General features: G+C 33.9%; 4 protein-coding genes across 7 annotated transcripts; 3 read left to right on the forward strand and 1 right to left on the reverse strand.

Moving 5' to 3' along the window:
- The first annotated feature begins 604 nt into the window (after positions 1–604).
- On the forward strand, positions 605–1,935 carry LOC11409103 (xyloglucan galactosyltransferase KATAMARI1 homolog). Its single transcript, XM_003598102.2, has 2 exons — positions 605–992; positions 1,061–1,935. Exons 1-2 carry the CDS (start codon positions 605–607, stop codon positions 1,933–1,935), a joined length of 1,263 nt encoding a protein of 420 aa, XP_003598150.2.
- A 1,198-nt stretch (positions 1,936–3,133) lies between these two features.
- Positions 3,134–9,396, reverse strand: LOC11411771 (nicotinamide/nicotinic acid mononucleotide adenylyltransferase). Of its 4 annotated transcripts, XM_024778357.2 has the most exons (11): positions 9,215–9,396; positions 8,371–8,403; positions 7,867–7,946; positions 7,703–7,776; positions 6,604–6,689; positions 5,888–5,971; positions 5,618–5,702; positions 4,440–4,519; positions 3,982–4,083; positions 3,571–3,629; positions 3,134–3,459 (listed from the first exon to the last, which is right to left on the reverse strand). In XM_024778357.2, the coding sequence occupies exons 3-11, from the start codon at positions 7,941–7,943 to the stop codon at positions 3,357–3,359; spliced, it is 750 nt and encodes a 249-aa protein (XP_024634125.1). In that variant the 5' UTR covers positions 7,944–7,946; positions 8,371–8,403; positions 9,215–9,396; the 3' UTR covers positions 3,134–3,356. The 4 variants fall into 4 exon arrangements, with proteins under 4 accessions (XP_024634125.1, XP_024634124.1, XP_003598151.2 ...); XM_024778356.2 differs by lacking the exon at positions 8,371–8,403; XM_003598103.4 differs by lacking the exon at positions 8,371–8,403 and having other exon boundaries at positions 3,366–3,459; positions 3,571–3,616; positions 9,215–9,394.
- A 4,638-nt stretch (positions 9,397–14,034) lies between these two features.
- Positions 14,035–16,375, forward strand: LOC11405381 (probable L-type lectin-domain containing receptor kinase S.7). Its single transcript, XM_003598105.4, has one exon. It carries the CDS (start codon positions 14,130–14,132, stop codon positions 16,134–16,136), a length of 2,007 nt encoding a protein of 668 aa, XP_003598153.1. The 5' UTR covers positions 14,035–14,129; the 3' UTR covers positions 16,137–16,375.
- Positions 16,376–17,710: 1,335 nt separating this feature from the next.
- On the forward strand, positions 17,711–18,643 carry LOC11406954 (uncharacterized). The gene is made up of 2 exons (XM_003598106.4): positions 17,711–17,818; positions 18,156–18,643. Exons 1-2 carry the CDS (start codon positions 17,774–17,776, stop codon positions 18,414–18,416), a joined length of 306 nt encoding a protein of 101 aa, XP_003598154.1. The 5' UTR covers positions 17,711–17,773; the 3' UTR covers positions 18,417–18,643.
- The last annotated feature ends 4,983 nt before the right edge of the window (positions 18,644–23,626 follow it).

Raw genomic sequence — 23,626 nt, forward strand, 5'->3', positions numbered from 1 at the left:
GGGAAAACGTGGTGTTACATTAACTGTTTCGCACTCTTCAATTTTCCTCTTTTTTGAAAGAATTTCTTTTAAGAATTTAGTATAGGTAGGCATTTGAGTTAAGACATCGGTAAAAGGTACATCAATGTAGATTTTATTCATCATTTCGATAAATTTCTTGAATTGTCCATCTAGCTTAGACTTAGCAAACCTTTGTGGGAAAGGGATTTTTGGTTTGAAAGGAGGTGGAGTAGTTTCCTCATTATGTGATTTTTCTCTTTCTACCCTAGTTTCCTCAATTGGTGGCTCGCTAATCTTTTTTATTGTAGGTTGACCGTATTAATTTCGAAATAGTCTGAAAAAATAAAAAAGTGATTGGCTCAATTTTTTTTTATATTCTTACCATAGATTTTTTTCTTATATAATAATCCCTCATTTTCTTCCTATTCCAAATCACCAAGAAGAAAAAAAACAATCTTATATAATAATCCCTCATTCTCTTCCTATGCCAATGTTGAGGAAGTACTTGGTTCAATTCTGGTTTATGTTTCTCATTGCATCCTCTATTTTTTGTGTCTCACTACTTTCTCTAGCTAATTATTATTTGGCTAGCAATAATAGTGGAATGGCATTCTTACTTCCTAACATGAACAATGCAAAGCAAGAAGATGAAGTATTTAAAAAGTTGCCACAAAAAATTGTGGATCCTTGTTTAAGCCAATATATCTATATTTATGATCTTCCTGCTAGATTCAATGTGGATTTGTTGAAAGGATGCCACTCTCTACAGAAGTGGGAAAATATGTGTGTTTTCTTATCAAACTTAGGCGTAGGACTTGAGATTATTGAGAAATCAAAGAAAGAAGTTCTATCAAAGAATAGTTGGTATGCAACAAATCAATATTCACTTGAAGTAATTTTCCACAATATAATGAAACATTACAAGTGTTTAACCAATGATTCATCTTTGGCTTCTGCTGCATATGTACCATTCTATGCTGGTCTTGATGCAGGTCAATATCTATGGGAATTTAATATTTCCATGAGAGATAAATCACCAAATGAATTGTGAAATGGTTAGCACAACAATCTCAGTGGAAAAGATTGCATGGTAAAGATCATTTCATGGTTGGTGGAAGAATTGGTTGTGATTTTTGGAGAGAAGGTGATTTAGATCATAATTGGGGAACAAAGCTAATGTTCTTGCCAGAAGTAAGTAACATGTCATTTTTGTTAATAGAATCATGTAAATGTTTATATGACAATGAATTTCCAATTCCATATCCAACTTATTTTCATGCTACAAATGATGATGAAATTTTTAAGTGGCAAAGGAAAATGAGAAATAAGAAAAGGGATTATTTGTTTACATTTGTCGGTGCTCCAAGGCCTGATTCACCATCTTCTATTAGAAATCAGTTAATCGAACATTGCGAATCTTCTAAGAGTTGTAAACGTGTTGGATGTTATCATGGTTCTAGTAAGAAAAAAAGTTGTCGCGATCCTGTTCAAGTTATGGATAATTTTCAGAATTCGGTTTTTTGTTTACAACCGCCGGGGGATTCTTTTACTAGAAGATCAATTTTTGATTCGATTTTGGCGGGTTGTATTCCTGTTTTCTTGCATCCACTATCAGCATACAAGCAATATTTGTGGCATTTTCCTAAAAACGGTTCTGGTTACTCTCTGTTCATACCTGAAATTGATGTCAAAGAGGGAAAAGTGATGATTAATGAGACATTTTTCAATGTTTCAAAAAGTGAAGTGTTGGCAATGAGAGAAGAGGTTATAAGACTCATTCCGAGGATTGTGTATCGTTATCCAGGATCTAGATTAGAGACAATTGAAGATGCTTTTGATATAGCTGTTAAGGGAGTTCTTGGAAGAATTGAAGCAATGAGAAGACAAATTACAAATGTAAACGATTCTTACCATGCAAAAGTTGTCGCCCTTTAACAATTTGCATTTTCTTCTGTGCAGGGGCAAATGCTTGTTTATACAAGGGGTACAATGGCTACCCAAAAATAAAATAAAATTATGGAATAAGTAGGTATATTTTTATATTTAGCTACCCTACCCTTAATAATATATAGTTGGCTATCCCAAGTTCGACTATAGTTGGAATAAATTTTTGTCTGACTTTGATTACTTTCCGGTTGAACTTTGGATTACTTGCTCCCGCCTTTTTAAGATTTTGCATATAGGTTCTTATTCAAACAAAAGATTTTGCATATAGGTGGAGTATATATCCAGATCTCCTGGTAGCCTTAGTTATTGGCCTACCGTTGTTTTTTTTCCGGTCGATGCTCCCCCGACCACATGATACTTTTACAACAAATATGTTAATTACCATTTGTATTTTGTTTTCTTGTTTTGGTAGCTACTATCTGCTGAGTGCTCCTTGCACCAAATTAGTTCTAGAGAAATGTTATTAAAATATATTTCTTTTCTTTACATCGAAAAATTTCTAACTTGTAAGCCAATGTAAGGGTAATGAGATGCTCATATAGGGGAATGAGGGATCAGGCAAAATAGGGACAATTGAATACAAATTTGTTAAAACTTTCTCAGGTTTAAAGCATCTCGCGAAGGTCTTATGGGTTGTCAAACATGGTCAAAGGAACATGAAACTAATAATTTGGTGTGAAAGACCCTTGTCTACGTTTTCAGCTCAAGATAACGAAAACACATACGATCCAATGAATGAGCGTAGTTTGGGAGAATGTTGTGTTGGCTAACTACCAAAAAACACCACAAAATAAGAACAATACCATGCTTAGGGCACCATATACAACCATCGAGCAACAACAATAAAAAAAAATATAATACATGCAATACTCAGGCGGTCAATGAGGGCTAAGACTTGAAGGGTGTGTTTTAGACACTATCAATCAAATTGTTATTTTGCTCGCAATATACCTTAGTTTATCTTTTGTTCACTTTACTTGTGTTTTTCGAAGAGTAGTGGTTCTCATAAACCCCAAAAATCCATATTTAACATTATTTGAAAGAGCCGAGGAATCCACAACGGAGGGCCATGGTTTCTTCCTTGGCGTTATCGCTTGAAAAAAAGTGAAACATTGTTGAAAGCTATTAGCGAAATCCTCAACCAACTTTCACATTCGACAATATTGAATTCAAATAATAAACAGAATTTAGCAGCCGCAAATTACTAGGTTAAATTAAACAACTGAAAACGTACAACTTCAACAATTCTGTTAAATTTTGCATTTAACTTGTGAATTGTGGAATATTTATTTACCTGCTAGTTTTACAACAGCAAATCAACTGCTTATTAAACACTAATCTAATACGCAGCTATGTAACTAATGACTCTTGCATAGCGAATACAGCATATGATATCCAATTTGTAGGAATTATTTATCATCTGATTTCAAGTATAATTTATGTTCTCTGGTATAATCAATCACTTCATCCGAGGTAAGGTATTTTATTGATAATCCTCTTGCAATGCATTCCCTAAAATTAGTAATAAAAACAGACAATAAAATTTAAAAATGTCTCCCTTCTAATAAATCACCATGATTTATGTCTTATAAAGTAAACAAAACAAGGTGATAGTATTTTTACCTTATTCTTGTTGAGCTGATTTGATTTGGTACAAGTTCATCTACAACTTCAATATTAGCCCAAAAAAAATGTAGTGTCAAATTTAAATTTGCATAAAAGCATGGAAAAATGCTATGAAATGTAGATTGTAGACAAAGTAAACCATATTTCATAACCAATCACGGCTGAGAAGAATTGATCAATTTCAAAGTTTTTTAACCATCAATTTTAATCCTTCAATTTGAAATTCCCATGCCTTTGCACATGTTGCCATGACAAAAAGATCTCATCAGCCTATAGTTTGACCTTAATGTGGTCAAAAACAAGAAATTAAAATTTGAAAACTTCCACATTTCACTTGTCAAAAAAAAAAGTCCAAGTTTCGTTTTAACGCATGTCAGAAGATATGGTAATTCTTGAAAGGTGATGTACCTGATTCTCATTCAGAATATTATCATCAGATATAGTCTTCTCAATATTTTGTCCTTCTCTGCGTATGCAGACTACTCCATAATCTCTGCATATACTCTTAACCTAGAGTAAAAACATAAAATGACAAAATTATGGTCCATTTTTTCCACAACCAATGACAAAATTATAGTCCATTTTTTTCACAACCAGGGGCAAATCACTTAACGTACAGAAAATAGATATATACTCAATCCATGCTCATATATGTAGGAAGAAGAAAAACATCCTAACAAATTAACGATGCCGATTCTAACACATCATGACAAAATCAGTTCAATTCGTCTGGTAGAGTTTTTGTTTAGAGAAACAGTAACCTCGGATCTAAATATAAACAATATTTTTGTTTTTTTAAATATAAAAGTTTTATTGCCTTTTTATTAATAAAAAAAATATTAGATTTCTGCATAATGCATAAGTACCTGGTCAGGAATCCAAAATCCAGGAATTCCAAAGGAATGGAGGAGATCAGAGCCACAAACAAGCATGACCTTCAGAGATTCTACACTAATGAATACAAAAGCAAGTTATTTTATTGCTTTTACATCATCATCAGAAACATGTGTAGAAAGAAATCAAAGCTTAGCGCAAAATTTAAATCTAATGAAAGAAACTATGTCTGCATCTTTCAAACTATCGTCGCATCTTCTGACACTGAACATACGGACCACTTCTGAAGGTTTTAGTACCATACAGAACCAAATACACCAGTCAAGTATGTGCCCCCATAAAACTAAGAAATTATACAGATAATACTAGGGTCAATAGACCATCTAAAATCAGAGGGAGGAAAATTACACCCTAAAATTAAAACATACATACTACCCCCTCCCTAAATATATTGAAAAATAATAATCAAGTTCAATATCCAACCAATTATATGCCCTGAAATTACATGTTGTAGAAAAAGATGCAACATAATTAAGAGTATGTTAGTAAAGAAATACTCCCTCCGTTCCAAATTATATGTAACTTTAGCAATTTCACATAGATTAAGAAATGCAACTAATGTTGTATAGAAAGGAGTAATTGTGAGTTATTTTACAAAAAATATCCTTTATTATTGGTATGGAAAACATAAATTAAAGAATTCGAAAAAGATAAAGTAATAAATAGTAAGGGGCATAATAGGAAAATAAACGTCAATGATTCCTTGTTATTGTAAAGTGACATATAATTTGAACAAATGAATTTTGGTAGAATGACATATAATTTGGAACGGATGGAGTAAATAATGCAGTTAAAAATTTGAAAGATGTCTTATAAAAAGGGACAAGGAAATATATCAGGGGGGGTCCTATATTTAAGGATGGATTCAGCGCTAGTCATTTCAGAAACAAAACATTTATTTAAGGATAGATTCAGTGCTAGTCATTTCAGAAACAAAACATTTATAAAGGAACAACTAATCACAAGAAAGTGATACACCCCATCTCCTTCAAATGTCATCAATGTGACGAGTATTTCAATATTAAAAAGTGATTAAGAAAGCCGGTGTTTCTTCTTTCCCTGGTTATTAAATTAGGATGGGGAGGAGGAGCATTCTGAAAAGGAAATTAGACAAATGTGATTTCGTTGAAGACTAGTCTGTTAGACATACCTCTAGATATCAACCCTGTCTCACAAATAGAAGCGTGGACTCTGAATAGGACAGTCAAAGTGCGTTGATATGTGTTTTGATTTGCCTGTAGTAGTTTATAACCATATAAAAATGAAAGGTAAGAAATCAGGCCTGACAGATATAGTTATCGTGATACATGTGATATCAAAAGTTCTAAAAAAAAATCAATTGTTTCAATATTGAAGTTTTTTACATGTGAAAAGAATGGAAAAAAAATGTGCAATCTAGCAGATAGAAAGAGTAATGTACCTCCCATGGATCAACCATTACAAATTCTGAACTTTTGCAGGCCAAATGACATAATTGTATTCGATGGTCAGCAGATATTAGATTCTGAATCAACATATAAGTGAAAGTCGATTAGAAAAAAACGGAAGTTGTGCAATTTATAGTATTGCTTGATATAGGCACTAGGCAAATAGACTAAAATTATCGTTACATGAATAGTGTTATTAGATATAAAACCAATTGTGTGCTACCACTTAATAACTTATTTTTTGGAATAGTTGGTTCATGGCGATGGTATCATAGTCTCTATTACCAAGTGGTCTAGAGTTCAATGGATAATGCCTCCATTCTAAATAAAAGTTTGATTACAGGACAAAATTGGGTGAGTCAATGCTTGTCCATGCTTCAAGTTCAAATGGCTTTTGTGTGAGAACATGTTTTAGATATAAACCATTCATGCACTTTCACCTAATAACCTAACTCTTCTGACAGTTGGTTCATAACATATGACATCTTAGAATTTGGTCTCCTTGTCTAAATGCCTAGCAGAAAAATATAATTTAAGGAATGTTTTAATCCTCACAATAGATTGCTCATTGACTCCTATATAACTTCAGTGTTCCACACATGTCAAACATGTATTTTCCCATAATTATTTGCTGTTCTTACAAGTTTTCCGGATACAAGTATGGATATGATAGAATAAGGATTACCCTCTTTGTTAGAAAGCTGCATACCTTTTTCTTGTATGCATCATTCACAGGTGACATGTACCCTCCAATTACACAGTAGCCTTTGGAATTCAATGCATCTCTTGCAAGCTCTATTGGAAAGAAAGAAAAAAACTGAAAATGAATGAAATTGAATATTGAAGTACTTGGAAGGCAAAAATCATGGCAATGACATGCCATCAAGTGGTACTTAAGGTAATTAGAAGGAATGTTCTACACGTATATAACTCTCTCCTCTTTACCTTCGTTTACACAGTACAAACTCAAAGATCATAACTTAATAAAGTTAGTAATAAATAAAGGAAGTCACCACAGATCCTATGCAAAAATAACTGTCCAATACACCAACTCTTTAGAACATCGTTGGCAAGCTTATTTTAATAATAATTACTGCATGTTTTTATATCTATATGGTATAATATTGAATTTGGTATATGAAGCCTGCATAGAGTATATTTTATTAAAGGTCAACATGTGTTTAAGTAACCACTTTCCAGCCGGGAAAAGACTTGGTTGTTGTAAAATGTGTTTAAGCAACAATTTGAGTATTGAAATTTTCACATACATCTACCTCGAAAACCACTCTAAATGGTAAATGATTATCATGTCATGCATCTATACTTATCCAAAAACAATTTCACTCTTAATATTTTTTCACATGATGAATCTGAACTTCTAATTTTCCCCCTTAACTCCAATACTTAAAGGCAGAAAAGTATAAATCTCAAATCATTCAACAATCAATATGAGGGGTAACCTTGGCGCAACTGGTAAAGTTGTAGTCATGTCACTGAAAGGTCACGGGTTCAAGTCCTGGAAACAGCCTCTTGTGTAAAACAGGGTAAGGCTGCGTACAATACACCAAATGGCGGGACCCCTTCCCGGACCCTGCATATGCGGGAGCTCTAGTGCACCGGGTTGCCCTTTTTATTCAGCAATCAATATATTGAAGAATGAACTTAAAAAATCAAAATGCAGTTTCTTTTTTTGTTACAAATGATTAAAATCATTTAGATTTGACTAGCAAAACAGTCATGGATTTACACAAAGCAAGCTTGAAGAAACGAAAACAAATGAATAAATCAAAGCTTGAAATGAAACTCACCGAACATACGTAAATGCATAAAAGTAGGTGGATTAAAGCTTCCAGTTGCCACCAGAATGACATATATCTTGCCACTGCAGAAAAACAGTGTTGCATAATTCAAAATAAGTTCAATAAAAAGAAACTTACACAATTACCCAAACTAAATAATAAAGGAAACATACTCGCTTGTGTTTCCAGGGGAGGGTTCATTATTAATAAGTTGTAAAGCTAATTTATCCAACGGCAACGGAACATCCATAACCTGAAATCATTAGAAACACAAGCAAACATTAAGATCTCAATCTCAACACAAAAAAAAAAAAAAAAAAAAAAAAAAAAAAAAGACAATGTATTATAAGTCAAACTATTTGGAAGAGCTTACGGAAACAGCTTATGACATGTCCATAAGTTGTTTTCATCTTACTTTCATAAGTTCTCAAGGATAGCTTATGAAAACAGCTTATAACTTACATGAAAACAATTTAACTTCATTTTCTTTTGTTATAAAATAAGCACTTATATGATAAGTGTTTACGCTATAAGCACCTAAGTACAGGACATAATATATTTTGTGACAATCACTGTGAAAGTGAATGAAAGTAGGAAAGATGATTATAATTGAATAATGATAGAGTAATATTTAGATGACTGTGAAAGTGTTAAGCAAGAAATTGATAGATACCCACCGCCGCTGCAAATCTAAGAGAGAAGGAAGGGTTCTGAAAAAAGAAGAAGAAAACGCGGTTAAGAAAATGCGAGGTGGAATCACCCGAATCGCGTTTCTGCTCAATGAATTCTGCTTTTGCCCAAAACCGTGCATGTCGCTGAAGCTAGAATTCGTGTATATTACTTTTAATTTTTAAATGAATTTGTGAACCAATAATAATATTTTACTAATTTTATACGATTATACTAAATTTAATTATTCAACATAAGTTTAACAGGATTCAAAAAAATGTTTTTTATTTTTGGTAGATAGACGAAAAGCCATTATAAACTAACACACACAAGTAGAGGTACCGAGGTTCGAACCCCGATCATGGCATCCGGCCTAACAATTTCGGCATTTTACCAGTTGAGCTAAGATAATCTTAAATGAGAATGAGATGTCTAATTTTAACTATAATTAAAAGGATAATTGTTCTTTACATATCCAAAATCAATTTTATTTCAAACTATGGAAACAACATTAACTCATAAGAAACAAGGCATTTATTTTCTTCATAGTTAGGTTCTTATCTCATTCACAATTATCCAGAAACCATACATTCCAAAAAATCACCAAATTTTTTTAGTAAACCAAAGGTACCCTCCAAATGCAACTACAGAGACTAATCCACTCGAGGTATTTGAGATCAAATTAAGGGGTTGATCTATCACAAATTTAACACATAAACAGTTTATATACTAATGGGCCCATGATCAAAACATGAGAAGATGCACTGTTTTTTCTAAAATGAAAATCCACACAGAACATTTTACAAACATCTTATATGCACAAAAAAGAGTGGGAAATGTTGGAACGCTCACCTTGAAGAAAGTAGGAAAAAAATGTGAAATGATTCAGTGTTGAGAGAGGGAATGATGGTGGGCGAGAGCTGTGAAGGAGAAGTGGAGATGATGGACTGAGAACAAAGCTGAAGGTGTCGTGGCGAAAGAGAAGAGCGAAGGTGGAATTTTTTACAAAGGTTTTTGGTAACTACCAAAAAAGGTTTAATTATGTTTTAGTCTCGCAAATATATATGTTTTTTTATTCTGTTTTTAGTTCTTCAAAATATATCATATTTTGTTTTTTTGTCCTTGATATTTTGTTTTAACTTTTGTAAAATTTATTCTTTTTGAAATTGGTTGAATGATATGTAATATGTTATGGATTAATGAGTTGCGATTTGTGTTCTTAGATTTGAGAGGTCTTAGGTCTAAGTTTCGTTAATGAATTTGAACGAGGTAAATATAAAATATATTTGTAAGCGTTCTTTTTTATTTTGGACTGAGACGTCATCTCCTCACCCTAAATTTATGTAATAAAAAAAAATTACATCAAAATACGCATGTACAAAACTTTCGTCTGTTCCAAATTATAAATAAAAAATATCAAATTTTACTGTATTTAATTATGTTGATTCAAAAAATCATTTATTACACGATTTTTTTTATTTATTCTCACAAAATTAAATAAAAAATACATTCAATTTGTTTTTCCTTTCATTTTCTCCGCAACCATTTTAGTTTTATTTATTCTCATGAAATTAAATTCAAAATACATTCATATTTATTTTACTTTTAAAACCAAATCAAACCAACTCATTACACCCTATCAAGTCTACCCTCTAAAGTCTATTTTACTTAGGAGTAAAGTTAAATTTTATATATCTCAAGTTAGAATAAATTCTACTTCAAAATATCCAAACACATCAATCAATTATGCACCACTAAAATTATTTTTATATCTACCAAAAGTTGAACATAGATTGAGTTGAGTAGGTGTTGTGTATAAATGTATTACGAGAATATGACATTGACCCTCATTCTGGTCTTACTCTTTGCTTATTCACAACATTCCATTGTTCCATGAGGTTATCTTGTGTTCAATCTAATATGCATTTAAGCAGCACGTTCTTTAATACAAATTTTCAGACAGATTACTTAGATAAACTCGTGTTGGTCCACACTTTTTTTTTTTTTTTTAGAAAAAATAAATTATGTAACTTTGACGCAAAAATCATTGATTGAATCTGTACTGCAAAGCTGATATGACAACCTGAAATGAACAAATACCCAAACGAAACAAAAAAGACAAACAAAGCCGCACAAAGACGACGAACAAAACAACATCGCACTAAGACGACAAAATCACTTATTTCAACAAAAGGGAAAGAGAAAAACGAGTTAGAGGGGTGATTTTGAATCAAAAATTGATCCTAAATCACCCCTCTTTGATAGGTGAAGGAGAAGAAATTAGAGTTTTGACGATGGTTCACAAGAAAGAAGGGAAGAGAGACTAGTATGGTTTATCATTCGATGAACTTCATTTATGATTTATTTTTGCTTTCATTACCTGTTTGGTGGGATCCATTCCACATGATTTTTTCCTCATAAGAGAGTGGTGAAAGAAAAAATGTTGTTGCTAACTTTTCTGTTCTTTGATTTTTCATATGTGTTGTACTTTGTAGCTATTCTTGCCACGAATGGCTAAAGCTTGTACTATTCAATAAGATAGGAATATGAATTATGGGTCAACAATAAGGGGTTGGTGGCACCTGTTAAAAATGATACTCATCAAAGGACCAACTTGAAAATCTTTGATTTCGTTGACACTGACCCAAGCAAATGCAATTAGTATTACGACTATTACAAACAAATTTGGCCATCACAAATAAAAGTGGTTTCAGCGTTTTCAAAAACTTATTGAGATACATTCAAAGGTGAAAATTTGTCACTTATATGGTGAAGCAAATACTTGTGTTCATGCTTTAGCTAATAGGGAATGTGATTCTCATAATGTTTGTGCAGTTTATGATGATACATGTTTGTTACAGCTTAAGCAAATGCTCGCTGGTGTTATTAGGGAGCTTTATTAACTCCTACGTAATTGTTTCTAGTTTAGGCTTAGGATCTTTTTTATTGCGAATCGAATAAACATAGGAGGTTACTAAGGACGTTCAGAAAAGCTACGACCAAGTGGTCATCGAATTTGGAGGCTCTACATACAATCATGTTATATCCCATATTAGCAACAATGGCTTTAATTTGCTAAACCTTTTTTTGTCTACATGGGGGATTTATGAGGATTCTGATAGGATTTGAGACTTAACAGCTCAATCCAATGATTAAGCAAATTATGCTGTTCATTGGGGGGTAATGGCCAATTTCCCAGTCTATTTGGCATTTTTCACCCATAATGATAAAGGTTGCATACCATCCTCTATAATGATCATTGTTGAGTTTGTATAAAAGAAAAGACGATCATTGTTGGGTAGTCATTAATAATATCGAATAGTAATAAAATGCCAAATAGACAAAAAAAAGGGAGCAAACTTTGCTCATAACAATAAACATTCATATATAGATACATGCAAAAAATAGTCTGTAATCTTTACTGTCCCCCACTGCTACTCACTTTTACATAACAAAAACTGAATCCAAGTATAACTCAGTATGCTCAACAGTGTATATCCTTGAGAAAACATTGGCAGCAAAAATCTTAATTAAACCAAGAACGTAGTTAGTAACTGAAACTTTGCTATTCACCAGACTTGTTAGCATCAAATTAAGGAAGGCTAAATTTGGGAACACTTTGTCATCACTTCTTTTGTAGTGGATCGTAAGGAGGTGGACAAAGTATCTTGGCAAGGAAGAAGCCATTAAATTGATGATATGGAACAACAGTGAACCGAGTTATAGCTTAAGGCTAGTAAATGCTTCTTCCATTTTCTTGTGCCTTCCCCCAAAGTAGCATTTTAACACAAACAACAAAGAACTTAAGCTATGTTTTTTTCGTCTAATTTCAGAGCAAATCGGGCAAAGGGTTTTTCAAGAGATGACCTTGTGACAGAGCTTAATGCATTGAAGGTGCTACCACTTCCATGACTACATGTTGCATTATCTTCTGCTTATAATAGTTTGTTTTTTCCCCCAATATATTAATTAAATAAAAATATTTGAAGCTGTGCCTTTATTTCCCTTAAAACGTAAGAGATTCTTATGTGAATAGGATTTTCTCTTGTAAAATGCATCCCACATTCTCCATTCCAGGTCTGATAGTTTCTATTGTGGATCCTCAACCTGGTGAAACTATTGTTGATTGTTGTGTCCTAAGAGTTTTTTGACGAAGAAATCATGGCAGAAGCAACTCGCTACATGGAAAGACCCTCTACATGGCCGCTCATTTAAGTGGACAAGGTATTAATTGGTCGGAATATATTTATTAAAATCATGTTGGTCCTTCTTTTGAATTGTCTTGTCAGACAGTATTTTTGCTCTGCAACGGTCTAACTCGCTGAAAGAGGCTGCGAGCGAGTTGCTTCTGCCATGATTTCTGTCTCTACAAATCCTAATTAAGCATTTGCCTTCGGTGTGATACCTCACTTCCAAGAGAAGGTTTATAGATATGATGAGATTGCAAACAAGTCCTCTTTCAACAGGGGCTTCCAGAGGATGATGAGTTAGTGATCCTCAAAGTAAATTCATATACACTTGTGTTTATGGGAAAAATTACCATTCTGCAGCTTCAACAAATTCCTTGAAGTGTATATTATTGGATGTCAATGATAGATATGTATAAGGGACATATTACTGGAGTAATAGAGTTTGTTAATGACAATTAATATGAGACACTAGGATCTTGTATTTCAAGGTCAGTCTGTTATCATTGTCAATACAAGAAACTGCTTAGCAAAATTTGATTCTTAATGTAAGTTAAAAATGACACTAGTTATAGGTTGTAACTAAATGACTGGTGTTGAATTTTAATTATTTTTAAATTAGTCAGTACACAATGTATTTTTAAAGGAAAATGTTAACGAGTGCCTCCATTTTTAAATTAGCCTATGTAAGTTTTTCATCTATAAAAAATTATCGAATTTTGCTTTAATATGCTTAATATAATCTCGTAAAAAATTCGTATTATTAGTGTTTTCTTCGTTCTGCTTTTCTGTTTTGGATTGGCAGCTTTGTTCCTGACTTCTATGGATGTTTTGTCTGTCTTAATATAACATCGTGATTTGTGACAAGGTTTTTTCTTTCGTGGCTGCTATCTTTGTGGTGTGTCTGTCTGACTGGTGTTGATATTTTTTTTAATTAGCTTATTTAGTTGTAATAAAATAAACTCTCCGATTCATTCCATAAATATTGTCTAATTGGTATTTCATGAATATTGATATATAGAGGTTGAAGTTGGAACTTCGGATCTCCATTTCTTCATACTTACGGTATGTGGACTAGCCACTAACCAACTTGACGAAGAAAAAAAAAATTAGTATAAAAATAATTTGAGTTGGACTCTTTTTCTCTTTCTAATTACTAGAATTAGAGATGCGCCGTAAAAAAATTATCATCTTTAATTGATTTTTGACGGTTGGTTCAAAAAAATATTTTATTGTATGTGTACGATGTTTTTATCATCGTTTAACAATGAATAATCTTCGTCAAAAAACTCTTAGGACATACAAGATAAGTCAGACAAAAATCAAAGATCTAACTATATGCTTAGGAGTTTTAGTCTTTTACCATTCAAATCAATTCATCATTGATAAAAAAAACAAAAAAAAAATTGTTTTTTTTTAATACCGGGTAGAACTAACAAGAACTCAATGTATAGAAAATTGTGTTCATAGGCCACTTTTATTGAAACAAACTTTAACTAACTATTCCCGCTTCAACACACTTCTTCTTCATTCTTCCATTCCCATTTCTTGTTTCTTCTTCTTGAAGCAACCGCCACATAATGCATCCCTTAACCCTCTTCACTCTCTTCTCCACCTTCATCCTCACCGCCTCCGGTGCCGGTAACATCCACCTCAACTTCCCTTACTTTACCACCGCAGACACCGCCACCAACCTCACCTTCCTCGGCGATTCATCTCTAACCACCAACGGCGTCGTTTCCTTAACTCAACCCACCACTTTCTCCACCGGTGCTATCATCTACAAACACCCCATTTCTCTCTTTGACATTTCAACAAACACCACGTCTTCATTCTCAACAACGTTCTCTTTCTCTATTACAAATTCAAATCCCACTTCCTTTGGTGATGGCATTGTTTTCTTCCTTTCCCCCAACAATCTCTCATCAACATCGTCACCAAGCCCATTTGGTCTTCCTACAAATTTTATTGCTGTTGAATTCGATACGCGATTCAACCCACATTTCAATGACCCAAATGAAAATCATATAGGTTTTGATATTGATACATTGAACTCTCTTAAAATTGTTGATCCAATTTTCAATGGGATTGATCTTAAGAGTGGTAACACTATCACTTCTTGGATTGATTACAAGACTGATCAGAATTTGCTTTCTGTTTTCTTGAGTTATTCTACTAAGAAGCCACATGATCCTATTCTTTCAGCTACCGTTGATCTTTCGGGGTATTTTCGCGATAATGAAGCTGTTTATGTTGGTTTTTCAGCTTCTGCTGAAAAAAGTACTGAGCTTCATCAAATTGAAAGATGGAGTTTTTACACTGTTGGGTTTGAGCCTGCAAGACCTAGGTTGCGTAGTCACAATGTTTCCGATAATTCTGTTGGTGTAAGTACCGGGAATGAGGTAAAAGTTCGTGGGTCGCGTTCTTCTTTTTCTTCGTCTTCGAAGAAAAAGTTTGGTTTTGGTTTTGCTGTTGCAGGTCCTGTTTTTTTCCGTGTTGTTTTTACTTTGTTGGGGTATTATTCTTTTATGAAATGGAAAGGTGTGAGAAAAGGGGTGTCGAAGAATTTTCAAACTGGGTTTGTTGCTTGTCCTAGGGAGTTTAGTTACAGAGAATTGAAATCGGCTACAAGAGAGTTTCATCCGAGTAGGATTGTTGGTCACGGTTCGTTTGGAACTTTGTATAAAGCGTTCTTTATATCGTCTGGAACCATTGCTGCAGTGAAAAGATCGAGGCATTCACATGAAGGAAAGACCGAGTTTCTCTCTGAATTGAACATCATTGCTGGTTTAAGGCACAAGAATTTGGCTCAGTTGTTGGGTTGGTGTGTTGAGAAAGGTGAGTTGCTTCTTGTTTATGATTTCATGCCTAATGGAAGCTTAGACAAGATGCTTTACAAAGAACCTGAGAGAGGGAAATTGTTGACTTGGTCTATTAGGTATAATATTGTTGTTGGTTTGGCTTCTGTATTGGTTTTTCATCAGGAATGTGAGCAAAGAGTGGTTCATAGAGATATTAAAACTGGGAATTTCAATGCTAGGTTAGGTGATTTTGGATTGGCTAAACTCATGGATCATGATAAGAGTCCTGTTTCAACTTTAACTGCTGGAACAATGGGATACCTTGCACCTGAATATCTTCAATATGGTAAAGCTACTGATAAGACTGATGTTTTCAGCTTTGGTGTGGTTGTGCTTGAAGTGGCTTGTGGGAAAAGGCCTATTGAAAGAGAGGGTCCAAAGATGATTAATTTGGTGGATTGGGTTTGGGGGTTGTATTATGAAGGGAAGATAATTGAGGCTGTTGATAAGAGGTTGAATGGTGAATTCGAGGAAGAGGAAATGAGGAAGCTTTTGTTGTTAGGGTTGAGCTGTGCTAATCCTGATAGTGCTGCAAGGCCTACAATGAGATGGGTTTTGCAGATTCTCAACAATGAAGCTATGCAATTTACTGTGCCAAAAGTAAAGCCAACCTTAACTTTCTCATCTGATTTACCATTGAGTATTCATGAGATTGTTTCTGATGATGATCTTGATTATGAAGAGTTCAATACTAGCCAGTCTATGTGTGAGATTAAAATTCACTGAAAAGTTTTTGAACTTGTTCATTTCATTCTTTTATTCCTTTTTGTTTCCCCTTGGGGGGTTGATTTTGTTACTTGTAAAGTTTCTGTTCTCTAGTCTGAGTAATCACTCAGAAAAGTAGTCATAGTTCATTGACAGTATATAGTTCACTGACAGTAGTAGTTTAGTGCAAATCTATTGCATTTCATGGTATATGGTCAGGCTAGGTTGTATTTCAGGTACAGATATTGTAGTTTTGGTATATACAGAAATTGACTATTTTTTGGTCATAATGATCTCTTTCTCAAGTTTCATTTCAGTAACAATCAGCTTACTGTTTTCCTCTTTTGGATGCTCTCTCAAACACTCATGGTGTTCAAACCTTCTAGGTGGTCCAAAAATGAGAAAATGGAAAATTGAAACAAGTAGTTGTAATTTTTAATTTCAAATTAGGCTGTTAATAATATAGGCCTTGACCCTTTTCATTAAAAATATTTGCAATTGGGTTTTTATTTTTAATTTGTTGGGTCTGCAAAGAATGTCGTCCAAACAATGTGTAACACACTTGCTTAGTGTGGTTAGACTTAAGATTGACCTTGTATACAATTTTATTGGAATGTGACAGTCCGAAAAGTGTTTCACACATGATTTTATTACTCCTCAAAACCAAAAGGAATGTATAGAGTATCTGAGTAAGTCATTTTTGCAAAGAACAAGAGGATGAAATCTTGATCTAATTGAACTCTATTGAATTGTTCAGATCAAAATAATAAGGTTACCTAACTATATATTATAGCATGTCACATGCGGCATGTGCATGTATGAAGTTCACAATCATCATTTCTGGCATTTAAAAAGAGACCATGAAAGCAGATACTAGACTTCAAAGAGATAATCCAAAGATATCATCATAGCATGTCACATATTAAGAATTTAACAGATTTTCACTACATTTATCCTAAAATGGTAGTAGAACTCAACATAGGTTCTTTGTTTTGAATGGGATGCACAATTAAATGCATCAATTTTCTTTTTCTTAGAAAGAAACTGGTTTCTTAATTCATAATATTTTTAATTAGAGAAAGGTGGTTCTTACACATAAAATGATAGAAACCATGTGATCTCCTCCAATGAAGTACGTAAAACATAAAAAATGCATATAAGAACCGCAACTGAAGATGTACACGGCTCCAAGGAATGGGTAGTACCTAGGTAATGGCATTAAAATAAAAATATAGAACACAATGTATGAAGTTAATTTCATATTAAAAGTACTCAACATATAATTTAAAATTGAGGTGTTTTGATTTTGATTACTATATTAAAAAGATGGACTCTGGAAGAATGAAATAGAATAAAATTTATTTTACTTTGTCGGTGTCATTTTGTTTTGTCCACATGCAGATGGTGGGCATAAATTTAAGAATAATCTCCAATTTACAAAAGATGACTTCACTTGGTACTATAATCCAATAAATGAGAACTCTATTTGAATTGGTTAAATTGATGGTGCACGTGTACCAACTTTGAGGGGAACTTTGACATAATGTATTAATCCACCTGACTATTATGTGTATATATAGACACACCATCTCTCTTTTGTCCTTCAAAAAAACTATAATCTAGATACTAAGGTTCAACACCACATCTTAGCAAAAGAAATGAAGTCCATTCAAGCCTTATTCCTTGTCTTCTCTCTTCTCCTGGTAAGTTCAATTCATTTTATGATTCAAGTAGTTAATTATTTGTTTGATTATGCGGTAAAAAAAATTGATTTTGAATTAGTTGATTTTGTAAAATTGGTTTCTATTAAAAATGACTTGAGTGTAAATTGACTTATGACTTAAATGTGAATTGAAGTAACAATAAATTTGATGCTAAAAATCAATTGTAGAAGCAAAAACTTTAAATTTTGTCTTCGAGTTATAATCGGTTTTTGAGGTAAATTCAATTATACGCGAACACATTTAAATATATCAAAATCAATTTTACATCAATTATACTATTATTTATTTTTAACTTTATCTCTGTTGAAATGAATAGGTTGCTAACATGAGCTATGCAAGAAAAGATCTAGGAGACCTTTGGAAGAATAAGATGAATAAGCAACCTATGCCTGAAGCAATTAAAAACTTTATTCAAGTTCCAAAAGCATTAGGTGAAGGAAAAGAAGATCATTCTTTTACTACCGACTTTGATGTAAATCCTAATATCATATTATATCACACCCATGTGCATCAAGATGAGAAGCCTTTTGAACATGCAGCAAGGAAAATGGAGTCATTGTTACCAAAAAGGGGTTGAAGTTAAACCTTCCAGAAATAACAATAACTATAGAAAATAGATTCATACATTAAAATTGTCTCCAAAGCATTATTATGAATATATGAACTATGCCATGATATGACATATAAAAAGTCATTTATGTAATTGGCATCTGGTCATGTAGTATTAGTATGCCAAGGAATAAAAAAATTATGTTCATTATGGAGTAATATTGTTAACTTGAGTGCTTGTCTTTTTTTTGGTTACACTTGAGTGCTTGTCTATCCCTTCTTTGTTTTACGTCTATTTTTGTGTTTGTGGATTATTTTTTACTACTACTAGTTTATTTTTCGGGTGTTGCTCTTGGATTATATGTATAATATTAATTAAAAATCATATATCTTTAAAACAACAAAAGAAAAATAGTAATTACTTATACTATAACTCTAGTTTGTTCCCTCAAAAAAAAAAACTCATAGTTTGTTAAATGAACCATTATTATCTACCTCGAATATAAAATAAATAAATCATTAATTCTAAGCGGAAATAATAATCAAGAATACGTGCTTATATTGAATAGAATGGCACATGTAAGACTTTGTTCCTTATATATAAAATTGTTTAAAATAAGATAATTATTTAACATTTTCTCTATCAATTTATTATTATTATTTAAAAAATGGTTACAAAAACTTTGGTATACCATCATTTTTTTTAATTTTACTATTTCACCCTTTAATTTTCTCAAAGTTTCGAAGGAAATGATGCTTTTAATTTTTAGTTCAAAGATCTTGAACACGATTTAATTTTTGGTTTGACATATAACGGCGATCCTAATAATAGTTTTAATTTATTGTCTAAGGAAGGAAGGAGGGGATGGAGGGCAGCAAGTGTTGTGAGTTGGAGGGAGAGAGTGACGGACGAGGGAGGCCTATTGGTGTTGGGTGTTGATTAGAGAGGTGGTTGAGGGGTGGGGATGGATTGCGGTAACAATGAAAGTGATATCTTATGATGTGAGGGGTTTAGGTGGTGTGGAAAAGAGGGTGGAGGTTCGTCGTTTGGTTCAAGAGAAGAATCCCTTTGTGTTGTGCATTTAGGAATCAAAGCTTACCTTTGTCGATGATAATTTGATAAAAGCAATATGGGGTGATGCCCCTTTTGGTTATTCTTTTCAGCCGTCGGTAGGTGCTTCATGAGGTATGATAACGGTCTGGAATAATTCTCTAATAGATGTGTGGTCCTCTACTAGTTTTGCTCATGTTCTTGTTATTACCGGAAGGATTATTCTTACTGGTGAAGATATTGTTATTATTAATGTGTACGCGCCTTGCGATATGTTGGCAAAAAGAAGCTTGTGGGAGCGGCTCACTTCCTTTGTCACTAGTAGAGTCGAGCTGTGTTTATGTCTTTGTGGGGATTTAAATTCTGTTTGTGGTATGGAGGAACGCAAAGGGAGGGGTTCGATGTTTCGACAGTCGGAAGCGGACATGCTTAATACATTTATTACAGACTCATTTTCGATAGATTTACCTATCTGTGGTCGTTTATTTACCTAGTACCGAGGTGACGATACTTCAATGAGCAGACTTGACCGTTTTTTTGTTGCCGGAAAAGTGGTGCGAGGCGTGGCCTAATTGTATCCAGGTAGCTTATCAACGTGGTCTCTCCGACCACGTGCCTTTGGTGTTAATTGTCGATGAGGCTAATTGGGGACCACGACCCTTGCGGATGCTTAAATGTTGGGCAGATTATTCTGGTTATAGTGACTTTGTGAATCAGCAATGGAGTTCTTTCGAAGTGCACAATTGGGGTGGGTATGTCTTGAAACAGAAGCTGAAAATGATGAAAACAAGTCTAAAGGATTGGCACCATCGACATTCTCAGAATATGGAGGGTAAGATCACGTCAGTTAAAAACCGCATTTTATTTTTTGATTCCAAAGCAGAGGCAAACACGCTATTAGAAGAGGAAGTGAAGGAACTTCAGGAGCTATCTATTAATTTGCATTTTTTATCTCGAATTCAGTGAAGTATCAGTTGGCAGAAATCTCGGTTGAAGTGGTTACAAGAAGGGGATGAGAATTCAAAATTCTTTCATAGGGTTATGTCAAACCGTCGTCGTCGAAATAATATTAAGGTGGTAAATGTAAATGGTGTCAATATCGAAGGGGTTCAAAATATTAGGGCGGAGGTTTTCAATCATTTTTCAAATCATTTCGAACATGCTAATGTTGTGCGGCCAGGTGTGGCTAATCTTCCTTTTCGAAAGTTGTCAGTTGCTGCATTCGGAAATTTAACAAAACCTTTTTCGGTAGAAGACGTAAAACAGGCAGTTTGGGATTGTGACAGCTTTAAAAGCACGGGGCCGGATGGTGTTAACTTTGGATTCATAAAACAATTTTGGGATTTGTTAAAGCAGATTTTATGAGATTTATAGTGGAATTTCATAGAAACGGTAAATTGACGAAAGGCGTAAATTCCACTTTTATTGCCTTAATTCCAAAGGTGAGCAGCCCTCAATATTTGAATGATTTTCGTCCAATATCTCTTGTTGAGTGTATGTATAAGGTGCTTGCGAAAGTTTTGGCGAATAGACTTCGATGTGTGCTTAGTGATGTGATCTCTGATTCTCAATCCGCTTTCGTTAAAGGGAAGCAAATATTAGATGGAATTCTTATTGCCAATGAAGCAGTTGATGATGCTAGGCGCCTTAATAAAGAGCTTCTTTTATTTAAAGTTGATTTTGAGAAGGCATATGACTCGGTTGACTTAAATTATCTCGATTCAGTAATGAGCAATATGAATTTCCCAACATTGTGGAGGAAATGGATATCAGAATGTATGGGCACGACGACAACATCGATTCTTGTTAATGGCAGCCCTATAGATGAGTTCAAAATGGAGAGGGGTCTTCGTCAGGGGGATCCGCTGTCTCCTTTTCTATTTTTGTTGGCCGCCGAAGGGTTTATTGTCTTGATGAAAGCAATGGTGGAAGCACAACTTTACAACGGTTATGGGGTCGGCCGAAATGGGGAGGAGAGGCTCACACACCTATGGTTCGCTGACGATACCCTCATTATAGGTGAAAAGAGTTGGTTAAACATGTGTTCCATGCGTGCGGTTTTGCTTTTGTTCGAGGAGATGTCTGGTTTAAAAGTCAATTTTCATAAAAGTATGCTTACTGGTGTCAATGTTAACAAGTCGTGGTTAGCGGAAGCGTTGATGGTTATGAATTGTAGAAGGGGATCCATTCCGTTTGTGTACTTGAGACTTCCGATTGGTGGGGATTATAGAAAATTAAGCTTTTGGAAACCTGTGATAGACCGTATAGTTGCTCGTTTATCTTCTTGGAATAATAAGTTCTTCTCTTTCGGAGGGCGTCTGATACTGTTGAAATCTGTCATGTCATCGCTTCCGGTTTACTTTCTTTCCCTTTTCAAGGCTCCAGCAGGTATAATTTCTCTTATCAAATCTATTTTTAAAAGATTTTTTTGGGGTAGGAGTGAGGATAATAAAAAAAAATGCTTGAATTTAATGGGATGACATTTGTGTCCCAAAGGAGGATGGGGGGTTGGGGGTTAGGAGGTTAAGAGAGTTTAATTTTTCTTTGTTGGGGAAATGGTGTTGGAGGATGTTGGTGGAAAAAGAGGGGTTGTGGTACCGTGTTTTAAAGGCACGTTACAGAGAGGAGGGTGGCCGATTGATGGAAGGGGGCAGACATAGTTCGGTGTGGTGGAGGATGTTATGTAATGTTCGTGGGGGGTGATGTAGTATTTTTCTATCAATCAAAAGTAAGTATTTTGTGTATATCGTCTCCACAGGGACTAGCGCGATATTCAAGTCATTCAACAATCAATATTGTTCTAAGTGTATGGATTTAAAATGTGTGTTTGTGTAAACTATATAAACTATTTGACATAAAATAAATAGAGAAGAGATATGACCATATCGCTTGGGGTTAGAGATATCAACCAAGCGTAACAGCTGCAATCTCTCGATCAATTAACAGATTCTAGCTTTTTAAACGATATTATCACAATCACTCGGCAATATCATTCGTGTCCAAAGGATATCGTTATTTCTAAGGGATCGTTTAAACATCGATTTCCCAAACATTTAAACGATCACAAAGTCGATTGAATAGTTTAATCGACGATTTCCCAACCGATTAAATTACCCAAAAGCATTAAGTCCTAGATTAAAAGTGATTATCAAATATTAACATCCATGTCTATAGTGATAACTTAAGATATATTGTTATTCTATTTCTAGATTCAAAAGTATGTGTCCATATCATTTTAAATCTCAATAAAACATTAAATGAAAGAATAACAACAATATTGAATAAATAGCTAGAACCATATATTAAATGATCAAGAAATTACATAATGGTTTGTTTGAATACCTCAAAACCCACAAGGGTAGATGTAGCTACATATGTCTATAATAGCTTTGCAAAGGATGAAGAAGAGATAAAGATTTCATGCCTAGATTCATGATGTCTCAACAAATCTTGATAAGAATCTACTCCTAACACCTTATTTTGCTTTGTGTTTCTCTCTAGAAATGTCATCTCTCTGTATGAAAACCAAATAAACAAAAGTGTGCTCCTGTTTTATTCCAAACGTGTTTACTTTCCTTCCTCCTTTTAGTTCCTGTGCGGCTCCTTTGTTTTATGCTCTAAGGCTCCTCCAATTATGTGTCAGCATATGATTTGTATTTTCTAAGTCCCCTGCCACGTGCTATACATGTGACCATATGATAATTAAGCCATGATAATACCATTTTATCTCCCCTGTTCAACACTTCAAAGTCTGCCACACATTCATTATCTCATCTAGCCATTGATCATAGTAATAAAAGACCCTAATACACTACTTGACTCAATAAATAAGAAAATGATAATTTATTTAAAATGACTCTAAATTAAGTACTAAACAAATAGAACTTGAATAAAAACTTAATTAAAATGACACTAAAAATACGATATGACGGACTGTCATTAGGGGGGTTGGTGAAGTAGTAGGGAATTGGTTTGATGGAAACATTCGAAGAGAGGTGGGAAACGGCCTAGGCACTTTATTTTGGCATGATCATTGGGTCGGGGAGTCGCCTTTGCGATGCAAATATCCTCGACTATTTGATTTGGCGGTTAATAAGGATTGTACAGTGGCTGATATGGAGAGAGAGAGAGAGAGAGAGAGAGAGAGAGAGAGAGGACTGGGAAGACGGAGGAGGGGCGTGGGTGTG

Source organism: Medicago truncatula, chromosome 3, assembly GCF_003473485.1.
Source record: "Medicago truncatula cultivar Jemalong A17 chromosome 3, MtrunA17r5.0-ANR, whole genome shotgun sequence".
Taxonomy (NCBI): Eukaryota; Viridiplantae; Streptophyta; class Magnoliopsida; order Fabales; family Fabaceae; genus Medicago; species Medicago truncatula.

Coding starts and splice junctions, on each gene's coding strand:
- LOC11409103 (XM_003598102.2), top strand. CDS start 605: ATGGCATTCTTACTTCCTAACATGAACAATGCAAAGCAAGAAGATGAA. Junction 993..1,060: donor CTATGCTGGTCTTGATGCAG/GTCAATATCTAT, acceptor TGAAATGGTTAG/CACAACAATCTCAGTGGAAA.
- LOC11411771 (XM_024778356.2), bottom strand. CDS start 7,943: ATGGATGTTCCGTTGCCGTTGGATAAATTAGCTTTACAACTTATTAAT. Junction 4,520..5,617: donor GACAGGGTTGATATCTAGAG/GTATGTCTAACA, acceptor TCATTAGTGTAG/AATCTCTGAAGGTCATGCTT. Junction 3,630..3,981: donor ATATTCTGAATGAGAATCAG/GTACATCACCTT, acceptor CATTTTTTTTGG/GCTAATATTGAAGTTGTAGA.
- LOC11405381 (XM_003598105.4), top strand. CDS start 14,130: ATGCATCCCTTAACCCTCTTCACTCTCTTCTCCACCTTCATCCTCACC.
- LOC11406954 (XM_003598106.4), top strand. CDS start 17,774: ATGAAGTCCATTCAAGCCTTATTCCTTGTCTTCTCTCTTCTCCTG. Junction 17,819..18,155: donor TTGTCTTCTCTCTTCTCCTG/GTAAGTTCAATT, acceptor TGAAATGAATAG/GTTGCTAACATGAGCTATGC.